At 43.2% G+C, this 27174-nt stretch overlaps 1 protein-coding gene across 2 annotated transcripts in view; it reads left to right on the forward strand.

Annotated features, from left to right (window-relative positions):
- The window catches only part of RELN (reelin), a 457527-nt gene that overhangs the window by 383215 nt on the left and 47138 nt on the right, over positions 1-27174 (forward strand). For both annotated transcript variants that reach the window (XM_058190565.1, XM_058190566.1), the window contains 4 exons: positions 5520-5769; positions 13674-13842; positions 17713-17853; positions 26174-26351. In XM_058190565.1, coding sequence (XP_058046548.1) covers positions 5520-5769; positions 13674-13842; positions 17713-17853; positions 26174-26351 — 738 coding nt within the window. The remainder of the gene's footprint in view (positions 1-5519; positions 5770-13673; positions 13843-17712; positions 17854-26173; positions 26352-27174) is intronic.

A 27174-nucleotide genomic window follows, 5' to 3' on the forward strand; every position in this document is an offset into this window, starting at 1 on the left:
TAAGTGAAGCATTGCAGTTAAGTTACCAACACTGTTGTTAAGTGAAGCTGGCTTCCCCATTGATTTTGTTTCTCAGAAAGTCACAAAAGGGATCACGTTGCCCTTGGACACAGCAACCGTCATAAATATGAGTCAGTTTCCAACGGACTGAATTCTGAGCACGTGACCCTGGGGATACTACGATTGTAAGCAAGAAAAATGACCATAAGTCAGTTTTTTTCAGCGTTGTTGTAATTTTGAACGGTCACTAAACAAAACCATTGTAATTTGAGGACTACCTACATGCTAGTTTTCCATTCAGGCCAAAAGCAATAGTAAAGCATCTATTATTAATTTCAACCTGAAATTATTTGTATTGTAACAAGCACTGAAGCTTTGTTCCCAGTACTTTACAAAAGCAACTTTGATTGCGGTTCTATACAATTTAGAAGACCTTAAGCAACTTCGCGATATAATTATGGATAATAATTTGCAAATAATTCTTTGCTTACAGGGCGTTAAGAACCATTTATGGAAAATATACTGCACCTCTTAATCAATAGAGGACAGGCTCAGAGCAAAAATATGTTTTTTCTAAAATTGTCTCCCCGCGAAGCATATTCCGGCCTCCCATTTGTTTATGATGCAACTTGTTAATCCTTCATCTTCATTCGATATTGAATAAAGAATAAACAGACAATGCCTGTTTTAATCTTACTCTTCTTTCAATAACCTCTTTCTTTACAAAGAAATATATCAATTTCTACCATAGGAAACAAACAAGTCTGATTTCTGATTTAAAATGCAATCGAGTGGATTGATATGTTATTACAAGAATAGCCCGGTTGGATCAGTGGTGGGATTCGAAATTTTTTACTACCGGTTCTGTGGGTGTGGCTTGGTGGGCGTGGCATGGCTTGGTGGGTGTGGTAGGGGAAGGATACTGTAAAATCTCCATTCCCTCCCCACTCCAGGGGAAGGATACTGTAAAATCTCCATTCCGTCCCCACTCCAGGGGAAGGATACTGCAAAATCCCCATTTCCTCCCAATCAGCTGGGACTAAGGAGGCAGAGAATAGATGGGGGTGGACCCAGCCAGAGGTGATATTTACTGGTTCTCAAAATTTCCACTACCGGTTCTCCAGAACTGGTCAGAACCTACTGAATTGGATTGAGAAGTAACAAATACTCAATTTCTGATCTTCTCAACTTTTCCTCTATTTCAAGAAAGAGTATAGTTACATATAACTTTGAGGTCAGAGGCAATATATAGTGGTTAAGGCCCCAAACTACAAAGGGGCAATCCATTATTTTATTTATTTATTTATTTATTTTGTCACAACAGTATATATAAGCATAAGCATGAAAGTAACTATATAATATATAAACATATATATATAAGCATAAGCATGCAATAACTATATTAATTGGATATAATGAAAGAAAACAATAGGACAGGAACGGTAGGCACGTTTGTGCTCTTATGCACAAAAAAGTTCTAGTCCTGCTGCTTTAGCCATGAAAGCTGGCTGGATGACTTTGGGCCAATCACGAGGAGACGGTGAGTTCTAGTCCCATCTTAGTCATGCAAGCCAGCTGGATGAGTTTGGCCCAGTCACTCTCTCTCAGCCCAACCCACCTCACAGGGTTGTTGTTGTGGGAAAAATAGGAGAAAAATGTGTATTTGATATGTTCATTATCTGGAACTATTTGTAAAAATGAAGGTGGTATATGTGTGTGTGATTTCGTAGGTTTTCACAGGTATAGGTATGTAAGTAGTCTTGGCACATTTGGGTCTTTTCCCATGTAAGGTTGAGAGTATCTTGGCGATGTACTCTCAAGATACTCTAAACCTTACACGGGAAATATGCCAAGACCTACATATATGTACGTATGTATATGTGTCTGTGTGTGTGTGTGTGTGTGTGTATATGCAGGTCTTTGGTTATTCGGGTTTTCTCCCGCGTAAAATTGGAAGTGTCTTGGCGACGTTTCGACGAAGTCTCATTCGTCATCTTCAGGCTGGTGTTTACAGCTTCGTGCTTCTAGGAGCAATGTGTGATCGCAGCTGTTTCTTCCTTTTAACTGCTAGTGGGGGTTTGAACTGATTGGTTGGGAGCTTCACTGTGTTCTGATTGGTTGGGGGTTTGATTGTGCTCTGATTGGATGGTGGGGTTGGCTGTGCTCTGATTGGATGGTGGGTTGGCTGTGCTCTGATTGGATGGGGGTGTGTTCTGTTTGGGTGGGTGGAGGCTTGGTTGTGCTCAGGTTAGTCTGAGTTGCAGGGGGATTTGAGTTGGTGAGCTGCATTGCTGTTTTTTGGCTTCGGGTTCGTGGTTGTGCTACATCTTCATGGTGGGTGTCAGTCTGCTGCATGTATGGATTAGAGGGGTTTGAAATGGCTAATGATGCAGCTGCGGTCTGGCTTCTGGTCCGAGGTTGTGCTTCATCATCGGTGTGAGTTTGAGTCTGCTTTCCACGTGGATGTGTGGTAGTGACATGCTGTTTGGCACTCGTGAGTGTGGGCCTTGCATCATTCTTCATGTTAGGGACTCGTTTGTCGATAAGGGCAGGTTTCCAAATGGCTGGTAGGCGGGAGGTATCATCTCGTTTATTCATGCTGTGTGGGTGTTTTTCTATCTCGATGGCTTCTCTGATTATTCTGTTCTTAAAGTGTTCAGTTTTGGTGATAGTTCTGGTATTTTTAAAGTCAATTTTATGTCCTGTGGCTTTAAGGTGTTGGACCAGGGAAGAAGTTGGTTCCTCTTTTCTGACTGAGTTCTTATGTTCTTCAGTGCGTGCACTTATTCTTCTGTTGGTTTGTCCGATGTATGTGGTGCTGCAGGCAGTACATGGGATTTCATATACTCCTTGATTTTCTAACTCAGTTTTGACTTTGGGGTTTCTTAGGATGGTGGATATTTTTTGGTTTGTGCAGAATGCTGTCTTGATGTTATGTTTGTGAAGGATCTTGCTGATTTTGTCTGTGGTGCCTTTTATATATGGGAGGAGGGCTTTGCCGTATATAAATTTGAATAATAAATAAATAAATAAATAAATATACGCCTTGATTTTCTAACTCAGTTTTGACTTTGGGGTTTCTTAGGATGGTGGATATTTTTTGGTTTGTGCAGAATGCTGTCTTGATGTTGTGTTTGTGAAGGATCTTGCTGATTTTGTCTATGGTGCCTTTTATATATGGGAGGAGGGCTTTGCCGTTTTCTTGTTCTCTGTCTCCTCCCCCAATATCTCCCCTAACACCTCCATCCAATCAGAACACAGCCAAGCTCCCAAGCAATCAGTTCAAATCCCCACTAGCAGTTAAAAGAAAGAAACAGCTGCGATCACACATTGCTCCTAGAAGCACGAAGCTGTAAACACCAGCGTGAAGATGACGATATAGACTTCGTCGAAACGTCGCCAAGACACTTTCAATTTTACGCGGGAGAAAACCCGAATAACCAAAGACCTACATACGAACACCCGCAAAAACTCAGAAAACACATACATACATATACATATATGTATGTATGTTTGTATGTATGTATGAAAAATCAAGAAAATAAATGAGTCCTCTTGTATTATACAAATTGGTGTACTAGACAAGGTAAAGAAATAAAATCACCTAATGTGTATTAATCAATAGGAAGAGAGTTATTTAATAAACCTAGGTGATCTTTCATCATTTTCCTGAATGATAAAGTGATACGGATTTTTACTATTCCAACAGGATATTTTCTTTAAAAAAAATCCACAAGTTCTAAACTTCTATCCAGTGTGGATGCAGTTTAAATGTTGTTCCTACTTAATTTTATCCTTTGCCAAGTTTAGATAAAATGTGACAGCATTGATATATTTGTTTGACTGTTGTTGTTTTTGTTACTTTCATTTTTGTTGTATCTTTTAAATTACTATTTATTTATTTATTTATTTATTTATTTTTATTCAAAAAGTTTTACAGAAAATTTTTCCCCCTTTCCCACCCTCCCCTCCCCTCCCCTCCCCTCCTTCACAACCCCTCCCCCGACTTCCCAGAACGAGCACAAGGTATAGTTAAAATAAAACAAACATATGCTAAAAATTTCGTCCCAACTTAATTATACCCCTACAATCATCAATTCCTAACTTCCCCCAAAAACAATCAAAAATAATACATCATAATCATTCAAAAACAGTCTGATAACTCTTAGTCTGATATCTACTTTGAATATAGTCAATCCATTTTTTCCATTCCTTTAAGTATCTTTCTTGCGTATTGTCTTTCAAAAAGGCTGATATCTTCGCCATCTCAGCCAAATTGGCAACTTTCAATATCCATTCTTCTATTGTAGAAGAATATTGTACTTCTTTTTTCTTCCAGTATTGTCCTATTAGTAATCTTGCTGCTGTTATTAGATTTAAAATCAATTTAGTCTCAATTACTGTACAGTCCGTAATAATTCCCAACAGAAAAAATTGCGGCAGGAACTTTATCTTCTTAATTTTATCCTTTGCCAAGTTTAGATAAAATGTGACAGCATTGATATATTTGTTTGACTGTTGTTGTTTTTGTTACTTTCATTTTTGTTGTATCTTTTAAATTACTATTTATTTATTTATTTATTTATTTATTTTTATTCAAAAAGTTTTACAGAAAATTTTCCCCTTTCCCACCCTCCCTCCCCTCCCCTCCTTCACAACCCCTCCCCCGACTTCCCAGAACGAGCACAAGGTATAGTTAAAAATAAAACAAACATATGCTAAAAAAATTTCGTCCCAACTTAATTATACCCCTACAATCATCAATTCCTAACTTCCCCCAAAAACAATCAAAAATAATACATCATAATCATTCAAAAACAGTCTGATAACTCTTAGTCTGATATCTACTTTGAATATAGTCAATCCATTTTTTCCATTCCTTTAAGTATCTTTCTTGCGTATTGTCTTTCAAAAAGGCTGATATCTTCGCCATCTCAGCCAAATTGGCAACTTTCAATATCCATTCTTCTATTGTAGAAGAATATTGTACTTCTTTTTTCTTCCAGTATTGTCCTATTAGTAATCTTGCTGCTGTTATTAGATTTAAAATCAATTTAGTCTCAATTACTGTACAGTCCGTAATAATTCCCAACAGAAAAAATTGCGGCAGGAACTTTATCTTCTTAATTTTATCCTTTGCCAAGTTTAGATAAAATGTGACAGCATTGATATATTTGCTTGACTGTTGTTGTTTTTGTTACTTTCATTTTTGTTGTATCTTTTAAATTACTATTTATTTATTTTTTGAAGCCTGAACAAAGCCAGATTAATCCCAGAGTGCTATCAAAATAGGAAGCATGCCTCTGAGACATTATTTCTGGTTATTCTCTCCATGCTGCTGAGCCAGCTGAATTTACCTGGACGCGAAGCTAAATGTTTTCAAGGAAAAGCAAAGTTCAAGTTCTTTTGAAAAGCACCTTTGGGACAACCATGACCTGGGAGTGATCGAGAATCTCCATAGACCTTTTGGCTCAAGTTCCTCACAGAAAATTATGTCATTGTTTGTCTCTATATTCCAGATCCTTATTGGTGGAAATATTTCTGGCAACACAATCCTGGAAGATGATTTCAGCACCTTGAACAGCAAGAAATGGCTTCTCCACCCTGGCGGAACCAAAATGCCCGTCTGCGGTTCCTCTGGAGACGCTCTGGTCTTCATTGAGAAGGCCAGCACTCGCTACGTGGTCACCACCGACATCGCCATAAACGAAGACTCTTTCCTTCAGCTGGATTTTGCTGCGTCTTGCTCGGTCACCGATTCCTGCTACGGTAAAGGCTCTTCCTTTAAATTTGTCATTTATGTTTTGGTAACTTACCTCAGCAGCATTTTTTAATACAGGTGACAAGCATTCATTTAGTGGCCGTTCGAAGCCACGACGGCACTGAAAAAGGTGACCTATGACCGTTTTTCACAGTTATGACCTGTTGTGGCCAGCCAGCGGCCAGCAGAGATTTGGAGAGTGAGGAGGTTGGGGAGGAACATGGGCCAGTGCTCGAGTCTGGGGAAGGCTCGGACGATGGCTATGAGTCAGAGGCAGAGTGGGGGCCAAGGCCATCTGGTAGTTCTTTGCTGCCTCCGGAGTCTACGGAGTCTGACATCAACGAGGCAGAATAACAGCGTGAGCCTGTTCCCAGTGTGCGCATGCGCAAAGCTGCCAGGAGACAGGAACAATTAAGGAAACAGGGTCGACTTGGGAGTAAGACTTGGAGGTGATTGGCCCCTCTCATAAGACATAAAAGAGAAGCGAACAGGACGTGAGCTTTTGCAGGAAGCAATTCGTTCATCTGGTTGGTAAAAGCTCTGGGAAAGTTCTGTTTGACTCTGTGCTAAGTTTGGCCTTGCCCCTGCGTGTGGCAATTAGTTCTCTGGCAGCATTCCAAGGGAGATAAGGTGGGTGTTTGTAAACACTCCCCTGAAAGACTGTTTGAGAAGCCTTTCAGACTGGGAATGACAATAATTCACAGCCGTTTGAATTAAAGAGGTTTGCCGGGACTAAGATTGTGCTGTATGCTTTCTAAGGAAGCCTAGGTCAGAACACGACCCCTCAGCATCCCCCGTGCTCATGTGATCAAAATTTGGGGGCTAGTAACTGCCCCGAACTTTCAGTCACATAAGTGCCTTGACTTACGACCACCATGAGTGACAACTGTCATTCTCAGCTGAGTTATGGTTATAAATCGGGGATTAGCTGTAATTTTCATGGGTATAAAACAGATATATTGTTCATGGATATATTTGCTGTTCTGAGTAATACATACCTAGGAGAAAAGATCTGGACCTCCCTCGTATAAATTTCTCATCCTGGCATTGATTTCTCGTAATTTCTTGTCTTATGGGGTGTCACGCTCTAAATGATTATAATGCCTGTAACTCCAGGGACTGAAATACTATCTTAACATTTTCTTTACACTTCTATAAATTAATTTGGCGTGCAGCTGGTTTAAATTTGACTAGAGGGGAATGTGATCGCGTCTATCAATTAAACTCAGACCCCGTATGTCACAATTCAGCAAAACAATGGAAGTGAGCCTTAAAGAAAATCCATAAAGCAGATAGCTAATTTACTTACAAGTAACGAAGCCGTTTCAGTGGAGAGGGGAAATTAACTCCCAGCCCAAAATACAATCCTTACTCTTCATTTTAAAGTTTCCAATTCATTCTAGCGTCAAGTTCATCGGTCAGAAATCTTATCCATGAGAATTATGCCACTTACAAGGAGCTTACCTGTCTTTCTGTGTAGTCCTCGACTTACAACAGTTCACTTAGGGACCGTTCGAAGTTACAACGGCACTGAAAAAAGGGACTTATGACCATTTTTTTACACCTACAGTATGACCTCTGCAGCATCCCCATGGTCACATCGACAAAATTCGGATGCTGGCAACTCAGTCACATGCATGATGGTTGCAGTGTCCCGGGATCATGCGATTCCCTTTCTGTGACCTGCTGACCAACAAAGTCAATACGGAAACCAGATTAGATTGAAATGGAACGGAACGGAATGGAACGGAACGGAACAGAACAGGAAGTATGGAATGGAATAGAATAGAATAGAATAGAATAGAATAGAATAGAATAGAATAGAATAGAGAACAGAACAGAACAGAAAGACAGAGCTTTGCTGGCTGGGGAATTCTGGGAGTTGAAGTTCTCCAGGCTTAAAGTTGCACAGGTTGGAGACCCCTGGTCTAGGCTTCCATAATGTGCAGAGTCAGCAACATTCATGGAACGCGGAGTGTTCCTCAAAATGACAAAACCATGCATTATGACATGATGTCGTGTCCCCCTCCCCCTCCGACGACCGGGTCTAGGAAGTCCGTATCAAGCGTGGCCACGAAACCTCTGCAGCTTTGCCAAATTCCTTTCAGATTTCTCGGGGCAAGTAGGAATCCAAGTTGTGACTTCAGCAAACTAAAGGAGACTTTGCTTGACTCAAAGTTGCTTGACTCAAGCTGGTCCTTTATATAGGCTGTGGGGTGTGGCTCCATGACTCAGCACTTATCCAGGCCTGCCCCTCCCATCCTTCCGCTAACGTCGCCTCTCAGATCTCCGGAAGCGGGGATCCTCCCACCATGAATTCTCTTCCGCTGGATCTGCTGCCGGTAATTCCAGCACGTGGCTGGCTCCCTGCTCACATGCTGTAGAAGTGAGGTTTGTTTGTTCATTCCTGACATCCTGTCCAGGCATGGGGCCAGGGCTGGGGGCTGGAGGCATGACAGGCCGTTCATCTTCATTATCAGACTCCGAATCTGATAGCAGGCCCGGGAGGAGTCGGGAGGGGCCCGGCTGAGGAGAGGAGGGAGGATGAGGCACAACACATCATGGATAAGCATTCTTTTTGTGCAATTGTGCAGCATGGCAATCATGCACGTTGAAGAGTAGAATCATAGGGCTAGAAGAGACCTCGGAAGTCTTCTCGTCCAAAAATGGTAAAGGTCACATTACAATGTGACAATGCACAGTTTTCATTTGCCATTCCTCTTACCTTCTCTCTTTGGAGCTCCATGCTTTGAGTTAAATTTCATGATCTAAAACCACAGTAGCTGGCTTCACATCATGATAAGCCAAAGGCCTACATTAAATCAATATAATTAGCATAGTTAGATGGATTTTATATGTATCAATATAATTAGCATAGTTAGATGGCTTTTATATGGTAGCTAGAAGGCTGAGACTGGAGTAATACAGGTAGCCCTCAACTTACGTCCACAGCTGGGTCCCAAATTTATGTTGCTAAGTGAGAAATTTGTTCAGTGACTTTTGCTCCATTCTACGACTTTTCTTGCCACGCTTGTTAAGTGAATCGCTGAAGTTGTTCAATTAGAGACACGGTTGTTAAGTGAATTTTTTTTTTAATTTGAATTTATATCCCGCCCTTCTCCAAAGACTCAGGGCGGCTTACATTGTGTTAAGCAAGAGTCTTCATCCATTTATATATTATATACAAAGTCAACTTATTGCCCCCAACAATCTGGGTCCTCATTTTACCTACCTTATAAAGGATGGAAGGCTGAGTCAACCTTGGGCCTGGTGGGACTCGAGCCTGCAGTAATTGTAATTGCAGGCAGCTGTGTGTTAATAACAGACTGCATTAGCCTGTTGAGCCACTTCCCAGCCCTGGCTTCCCCATTGACTTTGCTTTTCAGAAGGTCGCAAAAAGTGATCACGTGACCCCCCGGGTCACTGCAACGGTCATAAATATGAGCCATTTGCCAAGTGTCAAAAATTTTTATCACATGACCATGGGAATGCTACAAAGATCCTAAATGTGAAAAAATGATCGTAAGCTACCTTTTCCGGTGCTGCATCGGTGTCATTACAGATAGTTCTCGACTTACAACAGTTCGCTTAGCGACCGTAACTTTGAACGGTCGCTAAGCGAACTGTTGCAAGTCAAGGACTACCTGCAAGGACTTCCTGCCTAAGATCACTTGGCAAAGATGCAGTTGAGTAACAATCTGAACTAAGAAAGTGTGCTATGCCACGAAAGCCTCCGTCGCTATGCCAATGTTTCTCAGCACTGGCAACTTGTGGATTTCCACAACTGAAGTCTACGCGCCTTCAAGTTGCCAAGGCTGAGAAACACTATGCTGTCTCAAATTTCCACATCTGTGCCTATTTTAAAACTTCATTATCATTTCTATCAGCCTAAATGCCTTGATTTATCCATCGGTGCCTGCCAATGAACATCTCGGCGGCTCCATAATCTGCCCTCCATTTGATTTATTTTTATGGCTGTATATTTATTTAAGCAATTTGTAAGCCATCCAGATCCCAAAAGGAGTTGGAATACAAGGCTACCACCATCAGAAGAGTAGATAACGCAACCCAATGCCAGAAGCCAGGAACAATCCAACTCGTAAAAATATAACTACGTTCACTGGCAGAGATCACCTACAACTGCAAGGCCCAAATGCATAAGAGCATGAATTCACTATTTCACACACTAAGTTGTGTATCTGGTTGCTTTTCCTTTTTCAACTGCCGTGGTCTTGGGAAGACACTGAATGAGTTATGCAGTGTTGGGTTTCTTCTTCTTGTGCCATATTCATCATCGGACATTAGGGGTCATGTTAAAGGTAAAGGGTCCCCTCGCACATACATGCTAGTCGTTGCCGACTCTATGGGGCGGTGCTCATCTCCGTTTCAAAGCCGAAGAGCCAGCGCTGCCCGAAGACGTCTCCGTGGTCATGTGGCCGGCATGACTCAACGCCAAAGGCGCACGGAACGCTGTTACCTTCCCACCAAAGGTGGTCCCTATTTTTTCTACTTGCATTTTTAGGTGCTTTCGAAACTGCTAGGTTGGCAGAAGCTGGGACAAGTAACGGGAGCTCACCCTGTTACACGGCAGCACTAGGGATTCGAACCGCTGAGCTGCCGACCTTTCGATCGACAAGCTCAACGTGCTAGCCCCTGAGCCACCGCGTCCCTAGAGATCATGTTAGCAATCCTATTTTTATCAATGAAAATGCGCTGTTGAGTTTTGTCCAAACCAGTCCCTTAGATTTTGAAGCCATGATGTTCTTCTTCTGCCTGGACCTCGTTTGCCTTCAATCTTTCCCTGGAGGATTATGTGAAGCAGGCCGTGTTTTTCCAGGTGTCACATCGCGTTGGGGTGGGCTTCAAAAATTTTAGCAAGGGGTTCTCTGCCTGGTTGCTGGGTGGGTGTGGCCATGGTGGGTGTGGCCTAGTTGGCCTCCTGCACCATGGCAAGGGGGGTGTTTTTGCCCTCCCTTGGCTCCGTACGCTTTTCCCCAGCCTCTGGGAGGACGAAAACAGCCTCCCCAGGCTCCGGAGGTCCTCTGGAGTAAGGGTCTCCAACCTTGGTCCCTTTAAGACTTGTGGACTTCAACTCCCAGAGTCCCTCAGCCAGCTTTGGTCTGGGAGTTTTATTTATTTAATTAGATTTTTATATCGCCCTTCTCCCGAAGGACTCAGTTGAAGTCCACAAGTCTTAAAGGGACCAAGGTTGGAGACCCCTCCTCTGGAGGCTGGAAACACGCCCGTTTCCAGCCTTCCCAAATTTCCTGTAGGCCTGTTTTTCACCTTCCCGAGCCTCCGCTTGTCTCCTGCACTTACCTCACATCCAAAACGGGCCATGTGGGGATTCCTGGGAAGGGCGGGGTGGGGTGGGCGGGGGCAGCCAGGAATGGGATTTGGAGGTTCTCCGAACTATACAGAATCTTAGCTAGAGGTTCTCCCGAACCCCTGCAAACCCCCTGCATCACATGTCCAAAATATTTTAACTTTCGCTTTTTTATGGTTTTGATGATTTCCCTTGGCTTTCCCAGGCGGCTTATCCCCTCCTCATTTCTGATTTTGTCAACCGAGCTTGTACGTAACAGCTGCCTGTAAATCCACATTTCAAATGCTTCTAGCCTCTTCAAGTGGCTTTCTGTCAGAGACCAACTCTCCTGTTCTGTCCTCCCTCGCCTCCGTCCGGGTGATGGCTTAATTAGCCGGCACTATCAGCTCTGGCAGCAGAATAGCCAGCGCCTGCCAAGAGCCTCTGTTATCTTCCACGATGCTGGTGAGTCACCCAGGAACAAACAGCTCAATCAGTGGATTTGCCTGTTACAAAGAGACACAGCAGCTCTCACTGCCTTTTATATCCTGTGGGGTGTGGCTCCATGACTCAGCACTTCCTAGGCCTGCCCCACCCTTGCTTCTGTTGTTCCTGCCTCTCCTGCCTACGAAACCTAGGGTTCAACCAAGCCTGATTGCCATCAGCTGGGTCTGAAGGCATGGCCTGTAGGGGGGAACGAGTCAGGGGATGGAGGCCTCGTTATCTCTTCCACCTGGCCTGCCTCTGACTCCTGGAGCTGAATCAGGGAATCCGGTGCTCCCGAGGTAAGTCCTGACAGCCCTTCCCCCTCACTGTCCAAGTCACTTTCTGGCAGCAGGCCCGGCTCCGAGTCACTTTCTGGCAGCAGGGCCGGCTCGGGGGGTGCAGACACAACATCTCCACTCCGTAGAGCAGGATAGAAAAGATGTAGCCCGATTTTCAACCTTAGGCTTATGTCGTGACTGCAGAAAACCTTTTTCATTTTGAAGAAGTGTTAGGTTTAGCACATGGAATCGTGCAGCTCGAAGGGACCTTGGAGATCTTCTAGTCCATAGAGTTGAGGCATCTCTCCATAGAACAGCCAACTTTGCACTCTACTTTTAGTGGAATTCACACTGTAGCAGGTATCCTTTGAAAACAATGTAAAACTCAACACATGACAGAACACTTGAATCTGCACCCCTGTTGTGTCTTGCCCGCTCTCACCTCAGCCGGGGTCTTCTTATCTGCTTCCGAACACGGAAGAAGAAATACCTCCAGCCCCCAGCCCTGGCTCCATGCCCAGACAGGCTGAAGAAGAAGAAATACCTCCAGCCCCCAGCTCTGGCTCCATGCCCAGGCAAACGGAGCAACTAGACCCCTCCCCCTCCTCCACAGCATGTGAGCCTGAGGAAGGTTTATTACCAACAGCTGCCGACTGGAGTGACCCTCGCGTCAGAAGACTTGATAGGCGGAGGCAACAGAAGGAAGGGAGGGGCAGGCCTGGATAAGTGCTGAGTCATGGAGCCACACCCCATGGCCTATATAAAGGATCTGCTTTCTGGCATTCTCTGAGTCAGGCAAAGTCTACCTTATCTTGCTGAAGTCACTTTCTGGTCTCCTGCCTGCCTTGAGGACTTTGTCAGTGGAGGAGTGGGACACGACAACCCCTACAGCAGTCACTCAAATGTCTATGGAGAGTCTCAGCCATCCAGGTCATGGTTGTGTTGTGGTCCGCCAGCAGCCCGCGGAGCTAGCAGTGGAGTCGGACAGTGAGGAGGCGAGGGAGGACCATGGGCCAGTTCTGGAGTCAGGGGAAGGCCCGGACGAGGGTTCTGCATCAGAGGCAGAGATGGGGTCAGGGCCATCTGGGAGCGATGCGTGGACTCCGGAGCCTCCAGAGGCAGACAGCAGAGAGGCAGAGGAACAGGAAGAGCCTGTTCCTAGTGCACTCATGCAAAGAGCTGCCAGAAGGCAAGAGCAGCTAAAGCAAAGAAGACAACTCGGGAGTAAGACCAGGAGATGATTGGCCCCTCCCATAAGGCTTAAAAGAGCACCGACGGCTCTTGGGCTCTTTTTTAGGAAAGCAACGTTGCTACATCTGTTTCTGTTCGGCGTCTCTTGTTTCTGAATTTTGTGGGGCTTTGCCAAGAAAAGCCTTTGACACAGTGCCAAAGAAGATAAAGATTTGTGATAAGGCTGAAGGACTTTTTCTGAAGGACTTTGTTTCGGAATTAATTTGGACTGAACTGGGAATGAAGTAATCCTCAGCTGTTATAACAAAATAGGTTTGTTTAAGAGTAAGTGTGTCTTTTATGCCTAAGTGAGCCTAGGTCACAACAGGTTGTCCCAAAGGTGCTTTTTCAAAAGGCAACTGGACTTTCTTTGGTTTTTCTTGGAAAACGTTTTGTTTCTCATCCAGTTCTGACCGAAGAAACGGAGAAGCTTCTTGGATAAGAAGCGGAAAGTTTTCAAAGAGAAACCAAGGCAGTCCAATTGCCTTTTGCAAAAGCACCTTTATAGCCATCATTCAAAGTTATCTTTATTCATCTTCATATGTAATATTTTAATGCTTGCCTATGAGCCACTTATAATTTTTGCATTTTATTCTTTTCTCTTTTTTTTTAGCTATCGAGCTAGAATATTCTGAGGACCTTGGTCTGACGTGGCAACCTGTGGTAAAAGACTGCCTTCCTACTAACGTAGAATGCAACAGGTATCAACTCCAGAGGATCTTGGTATCTGATACCTTCAACAAATGGACAAGAATTATCTTGCCACTTCCTCCTTACACCAGGTGAATTATATTTGGCATGCCTTTATCCATCACAACAAGTTTCCCATTGTATTATGGCTTTGAAACAGTGATCTCTTTTCCCACGGTAGCTACGCGTTTCTAAACTTGTTTTCCAAAGGAATTCTACAAGTTGTATATTTGTCCTCAGTTAGTTTCATTGCCTTTTGAAATATGTCAGAAGGGATATCTATATATATAAGAGCCAAATACCACTCACTCATCACAAAATCTCCAGAACCGTAAAGCCTACAAACTTGAAATTTGGCACATATGTTCCTCTTGGCTTCTAGAAAGAATTTTTCGAAATGAGCATCAGATCATTAGTATTTCATATACAGTATTATATTCACACACTCTGATGCTAAGGAGCTAGACATTCTACTCCCCCTCCCCACCAGAAAAGAACTCTGTTCCAACTGTCAGTTGCCTTATATTAACATGCTCTGATGCTACCCCTTCACTAAACTGGGCGTGGGCGTGGCCAGCACTTGACTCATCCAGACTGCGGACTGGGACATTCTACTCCCCCTCCCTCTCTGTTCCAACTGCCAGTTGCCTTATATTAACACGCTCTGATGCTGCAGAGTTACACATTCTACATTAACTTTCAGGCTTTAAGTGTCAATTTACCTGTTCACATAGTTTCGTAGCAAAGCACGGGCGCCCAGGTAGTTCTAAATAAAATTATTTCATCGTGTCTTCCACATCACTCCAATGAGGCCGCGCAAAACGTTCTAGTGTGCCCATGCTGTTAAATCAACAAATGCTAATTGATCATGATCTCCTGCACTTTCCTTGACAAGAGATCCTCAAGATTTCATTTCTCACGATTTCACCTCTCACGATTATCAAGCAGTCTCTGCATCTCAAAAATATCTGGGGGGTACGCGGTTCAAAAAGTTAGGGACACGCACGCACTCACGCACACAGCTCTGAAACTTGAAGTATGTTTGTGAGGGAAGCTGACACTATCATATCTCACATTAATTGAGATCTTCTAAAAACCTTGAGTATCTCATTGATGACTATTCTCTGCAGATTCAGCCACTTTCCTGTTCCAAGTAAACAACACTGAAACGGGATATTATTTAAGTAAATCCTATTTCTCAAGTAAGGTGGCTTAACGGGTAAGACGCTGAGCTTATCGATCGAAAGGCCGGCAGTTCAGCGGTTCGAATCCCTAGTGCCGCGTAATGGGGTGAGCGCCTGTTACTTATCCCAGCTTCTGCCAACCTAGCAGTTTGAAAGCACATAAAAAATGCAAGTAGAAAAAATAGGGACCACCTTTGGTGGGAAGGGAACAACATTCCGGGCGTCTTTGGCATTGAGTCATGCCGGCCACATGACCACAGAGACGTCTTTGGACAGCGCTGGCTCTTCGGTTTTGAAACAGAGATGAGCACCGCCCCCTAGAATTGGGAACGATTAGTACGTATGTGCGAGGAGAACCTTTCTCTTTTATTTCTCAAGTAGAAATATAGAAAAAGCAGGCTAGTTAGATGTAGGGATGCGAGAGTTGGACACTAAGAATGGCTGATTGAATTGACGCCTTTGAACTGTGGTGTTGGTGTAAATTATTGGATATATCACAGAGAGCCAGAGTAGCAATAGCAATAGCATTTAGACTTATATACCGCTTCACAATGCTTTACAGCGCTCTCTAAGCAGTTTACAGAGTTAGCATCTTGCCCCCAACAATCTGGATCCTCATTTTACCCACCTCGGAAGGATGGAAGGCTGAGTCAACCTTGTGAGATTCGAACTGCCAAATTGCAGGCAGCTGGCAGTCAGCAGAAGTAGCCTGCAGTACTGCACTCTAACCACTGCGCCACCGTGGCTCTTAGCTTAGCAGAGAGGGGTTAAATTGTATAAAACCAGACACTTTCACTGGAAACTAGAATCATAAGACTACGTCTGATTTACTTTGGCCGTGTTATACATGGAAATTCGACAGACAAGGCAACGATGCTAGGAACGGTTCGTGGAATAAGAAGATGGGGCAAGCCAAGAAGACGCTTGGCTTCATAACATCAAATCTGATAAAAAGTCAAACATAAAACAACGAGGGGAGGGGGGGAAGCTGTTTTCAGCTCCAAACTGTACCATGGAGAACACTTGCCTATAAAATCACCAAGAGTCGGACAGGACCAAAAGATTGTTAAAAACAAACAATGTCTCAAGTACCTCCTATATATGGCGAGGGACAGGGGTGGGCTTCAAAAATTTTAGCAAGGGGTTCTCTGCCTGGTTGTTGGGTGGACGTGGCCATGGTGGGAATGGCCTAGTTAGCATCCTGCACCACAGCGGGGGGCGTTTTTGCCCTCCCTGGGCTCCAGAGGCTTTCCTCAAGCCTCTGGGAAGGCGAAAACAGCCTCCCCAGGCTATGTAGGCCCTTTGGAGGCACTTCAGTAAGCCCATTTTTTGCCCTCCCCAAGCCGCTGCATGCTTCCTTCACTTAAAAAGGTAAAGGTTCCCCTCGCAGATACGTGCTAGTCGTTGCCGACTCTAGGGGGCGGTGCTCATCTCCGTTTCAAAGCCGAAGAGCCAGCGCTGTCCGAAGACATCTCCGTGGTCATGTGGCCGGCATGACTCAACGCCAAAGGCGCACGGAATGTTGTTCCCTTCCCACCAAAGGTGGTCCCTATTTTTTCTACTTGCATTTTTAGGTGCTTTCGAAACTGCTAGGTTGGCAGAAGCTGGGACAAGTAATGGGAGCTCACCCCGTTACACGGCAGCACTAGGGATTCAAACCGCTGAGCTGCCGACCTTTCGATCGACAAGTTCAACGTCCTAGCCCCTGAGCCACCGCATCCCTCCGTCCTTCACTTACCTGCATCCAAAATGGGTCGTGTGGGGACTCCTGGGAGGGGAGGGGTGGGCGGGGAGGGACCAGCCAGGAGTGGGGTTTGGGGGTTCTCCAGACTGCACAGAATCTTAGCTAGAGGTTCTCCCGAACCCCTGCAAACCACCAGCAGCCCACCCCTGGTGAGGGAACAGGTCTCAATTGCCACACAAAAAAAACCAGAATGCAGATTAATAAGGAAAGAGGGTTTGTACTTGAACCATAAACACAAACCTCAGGCTTTTAAAAATTGGTTTCCGATTTATCAGAAATATCTGAGACTATAAAATCAGTGGGTTCAATTCAAAGTTCACCCTAGTCTGATTGAAAAATTGGAGGAAGACCATCAGGAAAAAAAAATGTTGAGGATACAAAGTATAAACGGAATAAGCAAATATGTAGGTTGCAATCTGCTTGAACGAAAGTTTTGTCCCCTTGGTGAGCAAACTTAGTTTGAAATTTAATGCTGCCATCTACTGTTAAAAGAAATAGGAAAAGGAATAGAAATTGAAATTGAAATTATAGGAATAGGAAAAAAATAGAGTAGAGTAGAGTAGAGTAGAGTAGAGTAGAATAGAATAGAATAGAATAGAGTAGAGTAGAGTAGAGTAGAGTAGAGTAGAATAGAATAGAATAGAATAGAATAGAATAGAATAGAATAGAATAGAATAGAATAGAATAGAATAAGCTGGAAGGGATCTTGGAGGTCTTCTAGTCCAGCCCACTGCTCAAGCAGGAGGCCCTATACCATTCCAGACAAGTGGCTGTCCAGTCTCTCCTTAAAAACCTCCGGTGATGGTGCACTCACGACTTCTGGTGGCAAGCCGTTCCACTGGTTAATTGTCCTCATTGTTAGGAAGTTTCTCCTTCATTCCAGGTTGCTTCTCTCTTTGATTATTTAGATTTTGTTTATTTGTTTAATAAAGCCGCAGTCTCCGTTTGATCGATACCTCAGGTGGAACTTGCTACTTCTTGTGCTTTAACTCCGCAAGCATTATTATTTTTTTCACCTGCCGTCTTTCCTAAAGGTCTGATGCGACCCGTTTCCGTTGGCACCAGGCTGCGCCTTTCGACAAGCAGCAAACGTGGGCTATTGACAACGTCTACATAGGCGACGGCTGTATAGATATGTGCAGCGGGCATGGAAGATGCACTGAAGGAAACTGCATGTAAGTATTAACCCTGCTGAGAGAAGGCAGTGTTAAAGTAAACTACAGCAGTGGTGGGATTCAGCCATTTCGCACCTATTCGGGAAAACCGGTTGTTAACTTTCTAAGCAGTTCGGAGAACCGGTTGTTGGAAGAAATTGTCATGTCCCACTCCTCCTCTGACAGCCGGGTCGGGGAAGTCCATATCAAGCGTGCCTCTGCAGCTCTGCCAAAGTCCTATCAGAGTCCTCAGGGCAGGCAGGAATCCAAGGTGTGACTTCAGCAATCCAGATTAGACTTTGCCTGACTCAGAGAATGCCAGAAAGCAGATCCTTTATATAGGCCATGGGGTGTGGCTCCATGACTCAGCACTTATCCAGGCCTGCCCCTCCCTTCCTTTTGCTGACGTCGCCTCTCCATTCTCCGGAAGCGAGGATCTGTCCACTGCATCATTTCGTCCCCAGCTGCCGGTAATCCCAGCTCGTGGCTGGCTTCAGGCGCACATGCTATCGGAGGGAGGTTTGTTTGCTCAGTTTCTCCGGGCATGGTGCCAGGACTGGGGGCTGGAGGCATGCCAGGACATTCTCCTGTACTATCAGTGTCTGGCAGGAGATGAGAAGGGCCCGGCTGAGGCGAGGGGGGCGAGCGAGGCACAACAGAAATCTTATTTTGTTTTTTTCCACTTTACAGGACTAATCCTGTAAGGAAGGCAGGAAAGAAACATTCTGGTGGTGTTTCTAGACTAATCTTTATTGCCCTGCTTACAGAAACTGCCTCTCCGGTTAACCCTTATTACATTGTAACAGCTAAGGGGAAGCGCCCATCAACGTGAGCGACGTTGAGTTGGCCACGCCCACACGGTCACATGATCACTGAGCCATGCTGACCCAGTTGATCATTAGGGCAGAGAACTAGTTGTTAAATTATTTGAATCCCACCACTGAACTACAGGTATCTCCTCGACTTTCAGCAGTCCATTGAGTGTCTGTTCAAAGTTGTAACCTCACTGAACAAAGTGACTTATGGCCATCTTTCACAAGTCACTTTTTCTTCCGCGCCGTTGTAATTTCAGACGGCCACTAAATGAACTGCTGTAAGTCGAGGGCTACCCTGTCGTGTGGACCAGACCGCCCCATTCAATATCACAAAGAAATGGACAACACAGGTAGTTCTCGACTTGCAATCATTCATTCGGTGACCATCTCAAAGTTACAATGGCATTGAAAAAAGCGACTTGTGCCCGTTTGTCACACTTAGCGACCGTTGCAGCATCCCCGTGGCTGTGTGATTAAAATTCAGCCGCTTGGCAACTGCCTCATATTTATGACGGTTGCAGTGGCCTGGGGTCACGTAATACCCTTTTGAGGCCTTCTGACAAGCAAAGTCGATGGGGAAGTCACTTAATGGTGTTACTCAACAGCTGCAACGATGCACAACTACTGTGGCAAGAAGGGTCGTAAAATGAGGCAAAAATTCACTTTAAAACTGTCTCGCTTAGCGACCTAAGTTTTGGGCTCCATTGTGGTTGTAAGTCGGGGACTACCTTATTCATGGTTTTCAGTTAGGATATAACCCGTTGGCTTATTCTCGGAATCAAACTAACCAGCTCTCCTGTTCGAATTAATCTCTTTCTGTCCCCTCTCAAAACAAAAACTCTCTCCCAACCACGAATGCCGGTTAATGAAGCCGAACAAATTCTGTGCAGTCACAAAAAAATCAATAAAACAATTCATGGAAATAATTGGCCGCCTTATTTTGCCATCTTCAGCGCTTGGCCAATTTTTCAACTAGAGCAATAATCCAAAGCTATTGTTAATATCAATTATCATCGACCCAATGATAGCTCTGATCATAGCTTCTAGATCAGTATCACTACTCCTCTCACCGTTAGAAAAAAAATCACTAGTTACTGATTCCTCGTGCATTATTATTTCGGCAACATCTGTGAAGATAGATAATAGAGCCATTTTCGTAACGCAACAGTTAAAGGGAATTTTACAAGTATAGGGTTTGCTGTAAAGGATTAGTACATCATTTATATGTTTATTTTTAATGTATTTTCCCTGATTTTGGTGGAACTGGATTGAAGAGGTCTAATGTGCCAAATTCATTTCCATTGTTTAGATTTAAAAAAAAAAAAAATTAAAAAAAAATTTTTTTTACAAACGTATCTAATCAATGTGTAAACAGTGTGGCACCTGAGTATCATATGTTCTAATAAACAACTAGTAAAATTAATCATAGTTATTACATTCAATCAACTTATATATTTCTAATATATAATATATATAAAAACACAATTATAATAAATTGCAATCTGTCATTGTTCAATTATTCCATGTTTTCTCTTATTGTTACTTTATTTTATTATATAAAAGTGTCTACCCTAACGTTCCCCTTTCTCTTATTTCTATCACTTATTCTAACTTTTAATCATATCACCTTTTACTGAAAAAAAATTTTTTTTTTCTATCCTACCTGGCTTCTATTTGTGTCATCTACCTGAAACAAAGAAAAGATAAGAGAGAGAGAAAAGGAAACGCAAATCAGAACAACCACAGCAAAAAAGAAATCATTTATCCATCGTCTCTTGCCCGCTTCAATACTTCGGTTGCTACGCTTTTTTTCCAATTTGCCTCCCACCTTCCTCTCTAGGATCTTGTTTTGATTTTTCTTAAACATGTCCTTCCCCCAGGTTCATTTAGATGGGAATTTGGGAAGTCCATGGAGATTCTCAGTCATCTAGGTCAGGGGTCTCCAACCTTAGCAACTTTAAGACTTGTGGACTTCAACTCCCAGAATTCCTCAGCCAGCAAAGCAAAGCAAAGCAAAGCAAAGCTGGCTGAGGAATTCTGGGAGTTAAAGTCCACAAGTCTTAAAGTTGCCAAGGTTGGAGACCCCTGATCTAGGTCATGGTTGTCCCAAAGGTGTTTTTTTTCAAGAGACAACTGCACTTTTTTGTTTATCATTGAAGACGTTTCGCTTCTCAGAAGCTTCTTGGATGAGAAGCGAAATGTCTTCAAAGAAAAACCAGAAAGTCCAGTTGCCTCTTGAAAAAGCACCTCCGGGATTACTTGGGAAGGTTTATAGTAATTAAAATATCCTGTTCAGTTAACATTGGGGGACATGCGTCTTAAAACAGACGCGTTGGTATCTGGTACTTTTAAGACATGTTGTCTTAAAAGTACCAGATAAAACAAAAATGCAAAATTTGATAGATTCATATTCATCCATTTTTGTGATTTTTCACCTCCTTCTTTATTCGATTCCCTGGTTTTCTTTTACCAGCTACTTATAAAACGTGGTGTCAGAACAAATTCGTTGACCTCCAGCATTTATAGTATAATAATAGTAATGATAATGACAACTATTGTTACTAGCAAAGATAAAATTAAAGAACGTAACTCGCTTTGCACTTCCTCCATAGAGTTACATAAAAAAACAGATTGTTAAGAAGACAAAACAACTTTTGATTCCATTTAAATATCTTGTCATGCCACCTAAAATGTGATGGAATCAGAATCTCTCCATTTTAGGGAAAAAATGGAAGCTTTTCCTTTACTCATAGTCTTCAACTTAAAATATTAGAAAAACATCATTTTATCTATAGGATAGCGGGCAAAAAAAATTGGAAGTCAGATATTTAAAAAATTGAGCCAGAAACAGGGGAAAAAACTATCCGAAGTGCCAATGAAAATACGTTATTATGTAAAAACTCAACACATTTTAGATAACGTCTTTTATCCAGGGCGCCGTGCAAGCCAGCTAAAACCTGTTAGATTGATGTCACTACAGAGGAACTTCGTCGGCCAAGTTTAATATTTTATATTTAAGCGGTATAATTTACAAATCTGGCAAAAAATATATCTTGGGAAGTTGCCATTTTGTGGTTTCTTCTTATTACGACTCGGGGAGCTCTCCCCGCAGTCTTGTTTTAAATCGCATTTCCAAAAATATTTCAGAAAGCAGCTCTATTAAAAGCATTTATGGAGTTCCGCTCTGTAGCTGATGCTTGTGCTGCGTGAATTCTCAAATCTGGCCTCCGACTGCCATTTTTGAAATCTGCCGTACCATATTCGCGTTGTTTTTCCGAAGGCCCTTTAATTTAGCTTCTTGTATAATTGTCACTTCCAACAGCTCATCTGCTGTTGGAAGTGGTATTAACTTTATTTGCCAATTTTTGGGTGTGCGTGTATAAAGCGAACGAAGTCCTGCCAACGTTGCTTTGTTCTTCCTTAACCACCTGCAATCGGCTGCTAATTTCAGGTGCCCGTTGTCTTTCCCTAATTTTCTTAATTTCCACACCACTACCAGCTCATGCTGACTGGAGCTTGGCAGCCCCGAAGTAGTACTGCCAATGAGATACTTCAAAAGTGCGATCTCACAGAACGAGTAGCGGAAGTTTGCAACCCCACTTCCCGCGCGGGTAGTGGTTCAATCGTCAGTAACCGAGTTTAAACATGCTTAGGATAAACACATGTCCATCATCTGTAAAAAAAATAATAATAAATAAAAACAAATAATAAGAAGTGCATGAATTAAAAAGAAAAACTCAAAGGGAAGATTTGATGGACCGCTAGGTTATTTTCTGCCATTAGTTTTCTGTGTTTCCATGAGCATAATAGAACCGTAGGGCTGGAAGGGAATTTTGGAGGTCTTCTAGTCCAGCGGTCACCAACTGGTGGTCCGTGGACCACCGGTGGTCCATGAGAAAATTTTGGTGGTCCGCAGAAAAATTGTTTGCATTTTTTATATTGCACTAAATCAGGGGTCCTCAAACTACAGCCCATGGGCAGGATATGTGCAATGAACATTTGTGTTGCTGCAGAGAGTCTCCCCCTCCAGGGTCTTTTTCTGTGGGGCAGAGGAGGGGGGGGCAGAAATTCTGACTTGGGGTCTGCAGACCTCCTTTAAATACCTTTTGTGTCCACAGGCCATGGCCACAGGCCACTAAGACCTTAACTCGAGATTTAAATCATAACACCACTAAAGGAGATTTACTTATAGCTCAGCGTTGACAAGAGGGGCCCTTGGTGCTCTCTGAGCTTGCTTGTTTTCTTTCAAACCTTTCATGACCCAACTAGGTAACATCATCAATGCCAGTAAGATGTGCAGTTTCCTGTCAGTTTATAGTCTAGTGGCGTGTCTTGTCTGTGTGGGTGGGGACGGTCTTAAGAGATTCTTTGGTTGGGCTGTTTACTGATGGCTCTTTGGCAGGTTTTTTTTTTAATTTGAATTTATATCCCGCCCTTCTCCGAAGACTCAGGGCGGCTTACTTTGTGTTAAGCGATAGTCTTCATCCATTTGTATATTATATACAAAGTCAACTTATTGCCCCCAACAATCTGGGTCCTCATTTTACCTACCTTATAAAGGATGGAAGGCTGAGTCAACCTTGGGCCTGGTGGGACTAGAACCTGCAGTAATTGCAGGCAGCTGCTGTTAATAACAGACTGCTTAATCTGTTGAGCCACCAGAGGCCCTTTCTTGATTGGGGGATTAGTTTACTTGATCGTTGGTCTCAGGGATGAGTTCTACTTACCTTTACTACCGGTTTGCAACGGGACCGCGCGTGCATAGATCACCCATGATGATATCGTGGTAGGTGGGTGGAGCTTCCCACCGGTTTTACTACCGGTTCTATAGAACCGGACCGAACTGGGATCAACCCACTATTGGTTGGTCTGCGGTTAACCTTGGAGTTAATCTATACTCATCTGGGTGCTGATTGCTGGTGGAGAGGGGCTGGAGCAGGGGTGAAATGCTCCCGGTTCGGACTGGATCGCGCAATCTGGTAGCGATCGTAGCCAGTGGTTCAGCGATCCAGTAGCAATGGTGGAGCAAAGCTCTGCCCACCCACCCAAGTGTCATTACTTCTTGGTTTTAACTGGGAAGTAATGTGTTTTTTACCTTCTGCGCCTGTGCGTGCATGTGACTTCCAAACCGGTAAGGAAGGTAAGTAGATTTCACCCCTGGGCTGTAGTCTTTTTGTTCCTTTTTGGGTTGGGTGATTTTTGTATTGTTTGGGTTTTTTTTGAATTTTTTTTTTGAATTGATTTTTAATTGGTTGTAGCTTCTTTTCCAAAAACACTACATTACTAACCAGAGCATATAAAACATTTGCTAGACAAATTCTAGAATACAGCTCGCCTGTTTGGAACCCTCACCACATCTCTGACATCAATACAATTGAATGTGTCCAGAAATATTTTACAAGAAGAGTTCTCCATTCCTCTGAAAACAACAAAATACCTTATCCCACCAGACTTGAAATCCTAGGCTTAGAAAACTTGGAACTCCGTCGCCTTCGACAAGACCTAAGTTTAACTCACAGAATCATCTATTGTAATGTCCTTCCTGTTAAAGACTACTTCAGCTTTAATTGCAATAATACTAGAGCAACCAACAGATTTAAACTTAATGTCAACTGCTTTAATCTAGATTGCAGAAAATATGACTTCTGTAACAGAATCACCAGTGCTTGGAATACTTTACCTGACTCTGTGGTCTCTTCCCATAATTCTAAAAGCTTTAACCAAAAACTTTCTACTATTGACCTCACCCCATTCCTAAGAGGACCATAAGGGGCGTGCATAAGCGCACAAACGTGCCTACCCTTCCTGTCCTATTGTTTTTCTTTTCTTCTTCATATATATATATATATATATATATATATATATATATATATATATATATATATATATATATATATATATATATATATATATATATATATATATATATATATATATATATATAGGTCTTTGTTTGTTCGGGTTTTCTCCGGTGTATAATTGAAAGTGTCTTGGCGACGTTTCGACGAAGTCTCATTCGTCATCTTCAAGCTTCAGCTTCGTGCTTCTAGGAGCAATGTGTGATCGCAGCTGTTTCTTCCTTTTAACTGCTAGTGGGGGTTTAAACTGATTGGGTGGGAGCTTGGCTGTGCTCTGATTGGATGGGGTTTTATTGTGCTCTGATTGGCTGGGGTGTGTCCTGTGTTGGTGGGGGCTTGGTTGTGCTCAGTCTAGTCTGTGCTGCAGGGGATTTGAGCTGGTGAGCTGCATAGCTGTTGTTTGGCTTTGTGGTCGTGCTACATCTTCATAGTGGGTGTCAGTCTGCTGCATGAATGGATTGGAGGGGTTTGAAATGGCTAATGTTGCAGCTGCGGTCTGGCTTCTGGTCCTTGGTCGTGCTTCATGATCAGTGTGGGTTTGGGTCTGCTTTCTGGGTGGATGTGTGGTGGTGACATCCTGTGTGGACCTTGTGAGTGTGGGTCTGGTGTCATTCCTCGTGTTAGGGACTCGTTTGTCAATAAGGGCGGGTTTCCAAATGGCTGGTAGGCGGGAGGTGTCATCTCGTTTGTTCATGCTGTGTGGGCGTTTTTCTATCTCAATGGCTTCTCTGATTATTCTGTTGTTAAAGTGTTCAGTTTTGGCGATAGTTCTGGTCTTTTTAAAAGTATTGACTTTAAAGTATTGACGAATGAGACTTCGTCGAAACGTTGCCAAGACACTTCCAATTTTACATGGGAGAAAACCCGAACAACCAAAGACCTATATATATATATATATATATATATATATATATATATATATATATATATATATATATATATATATATATATATATATATATATATATATATATATATATATATATATATATATAATATTTACTCATATATATGTTTATATACTATATAATCTTTTTGTATGATGCCTACATATATTGTTGTGACAAAGGTAGGTAAAATGAGGACCCAGATTGTTGGGGGCAATAAAAGTTGACTTTGTATATAATATACAAATGGATGAAGACTATTGCTTGACATAGTGTAAGCCGCCCTGAGTCTTCGGAGAAGGGCAGGATATAAATGCAAATAAAAAAAATAAAATAAAAAAAAATAAAATAAATAAAATAAATAAAATAAATAAAATAAAATGACATCGATGGTGTTACCTAGTTAGCGTAATGAAACATCTCCAAGAAAACAACCAAGCTCATAGAGCACCAAGGCACCCATAGTCGTCATCGTCCTCCCCCTCCTCCATTCCACGAACCCTACTTTCTTCTAGCACTGATGATGTTACGTAGTTCGGTTCATGAAACGTCTGCAAGAAAACAAGAAAGCTCGGAGCACACCAAGGACACCCCCCACCTTAAATCATTTTTTCAAGTCTTCGCAGATCTCCCCCCCACCCCCGGTGACATTGCAGGAGTGGGATTTGGGGGATTCTCCGAACTGCACAGAATCTTATCTAGAGGTTCTCCCGAACCCCCAGCAGCCCCACCCCTGGGTGTTTGTTTTCAATTGGGTTCTCTTGTCTCCTGTTCTTTACAGGTGTGATGAAAACTGGAGCGGGTTATACTGCGACGAGCCGGATGTGTCCCTCCCCACTCAACTCAAAGACAATTTCAATCGTGCCCCATCCAGCCAGAACTGGTTAACCGTCAACGGGGGGAAACTGAGCACCGTCTGCGGGGCGGTGGCTTCTGGGATGGTCCTTCATTTTAGCGGGGTTAGTATTTGGATTTCGAGGGACATGTTGTTCCTCTCCAGCTGGTCTTTTCTGGTGCCTCTTTTCCCCCATTGCTGCGTTTTCTTTCTCGGGTTTATGTTTTCGGAACTGTCTTCGCCTTGCTGTAAATATGATCGTTTGGTTGGGTGTAGAAAATCAAAATATTTTAAAATATTTCTTTAAAAAAAGGAAAAGAAAGCATTAAGATATCAACCCAACCTAATTGAAAAATAACGATTCAAACTTGCAAACCTCATGGACGTTGAGCGGGACTAACAACTTTCTTAAGTTGTTTTCATATAGAGAGCCAGTTTGGTCTAGTAGTTAAGGCACCAGGATAAAAAGCAAGAGAATGAGTTCTAGTTCCTCCTTAGCCATGAAAGTCAGCTGGGTGACTTTGGGCCAAGTACCAGGAGACTGTGAGTTCTAGTTCCTCCTTAGCCATGAAAGCCAGCTGGGTGACTTTGGGCCAAGTACCGGGAGACTGTGAGTTCTAGTTCCTCCTTAGCCATGAAAGCCAGCTGGGTGACTTTGGGCCAAGTACCGGGAGACTGTGAGTTCTAGTTCCTCCTTAGCCATGAAAGCCAGCTGGGTGACTTTGGGCCAAGTACCGGGAAACTGTGAGTTCTAGTTCCTCCTTAGCCATGAAAGTCAGCTGGGTGACTTTGGGCCAAGTACCGGGAGACTGTGAGTTCTAGTTCCTCCTTAGCCATGAAAGCCAGCTGGGTGACTTTGGGCCAAGTACTGGGAGACTGTGAGTTCTAGTTCCTCCTTAGCCATGAAAGCCAGCTGGGTGCCTTTGGGCCAAGTACCAGGAGACTGT

Source organism: Ahaetulla prasina, chromosome 7, assembly GCF_028640845.1.
Source record: "Ahaetulla prasina isolate Xishuangbanna chromosome 7, ASM2864084v1, whole genome shotgun sequence".
In the NCBI taxonomy this organism is placed as follows: Eukaryota; Metazoa; Chordata; class Lepidosauria; order Squamata; family Colubridae; genus Ahaetulla; species Ahaetulla prasina.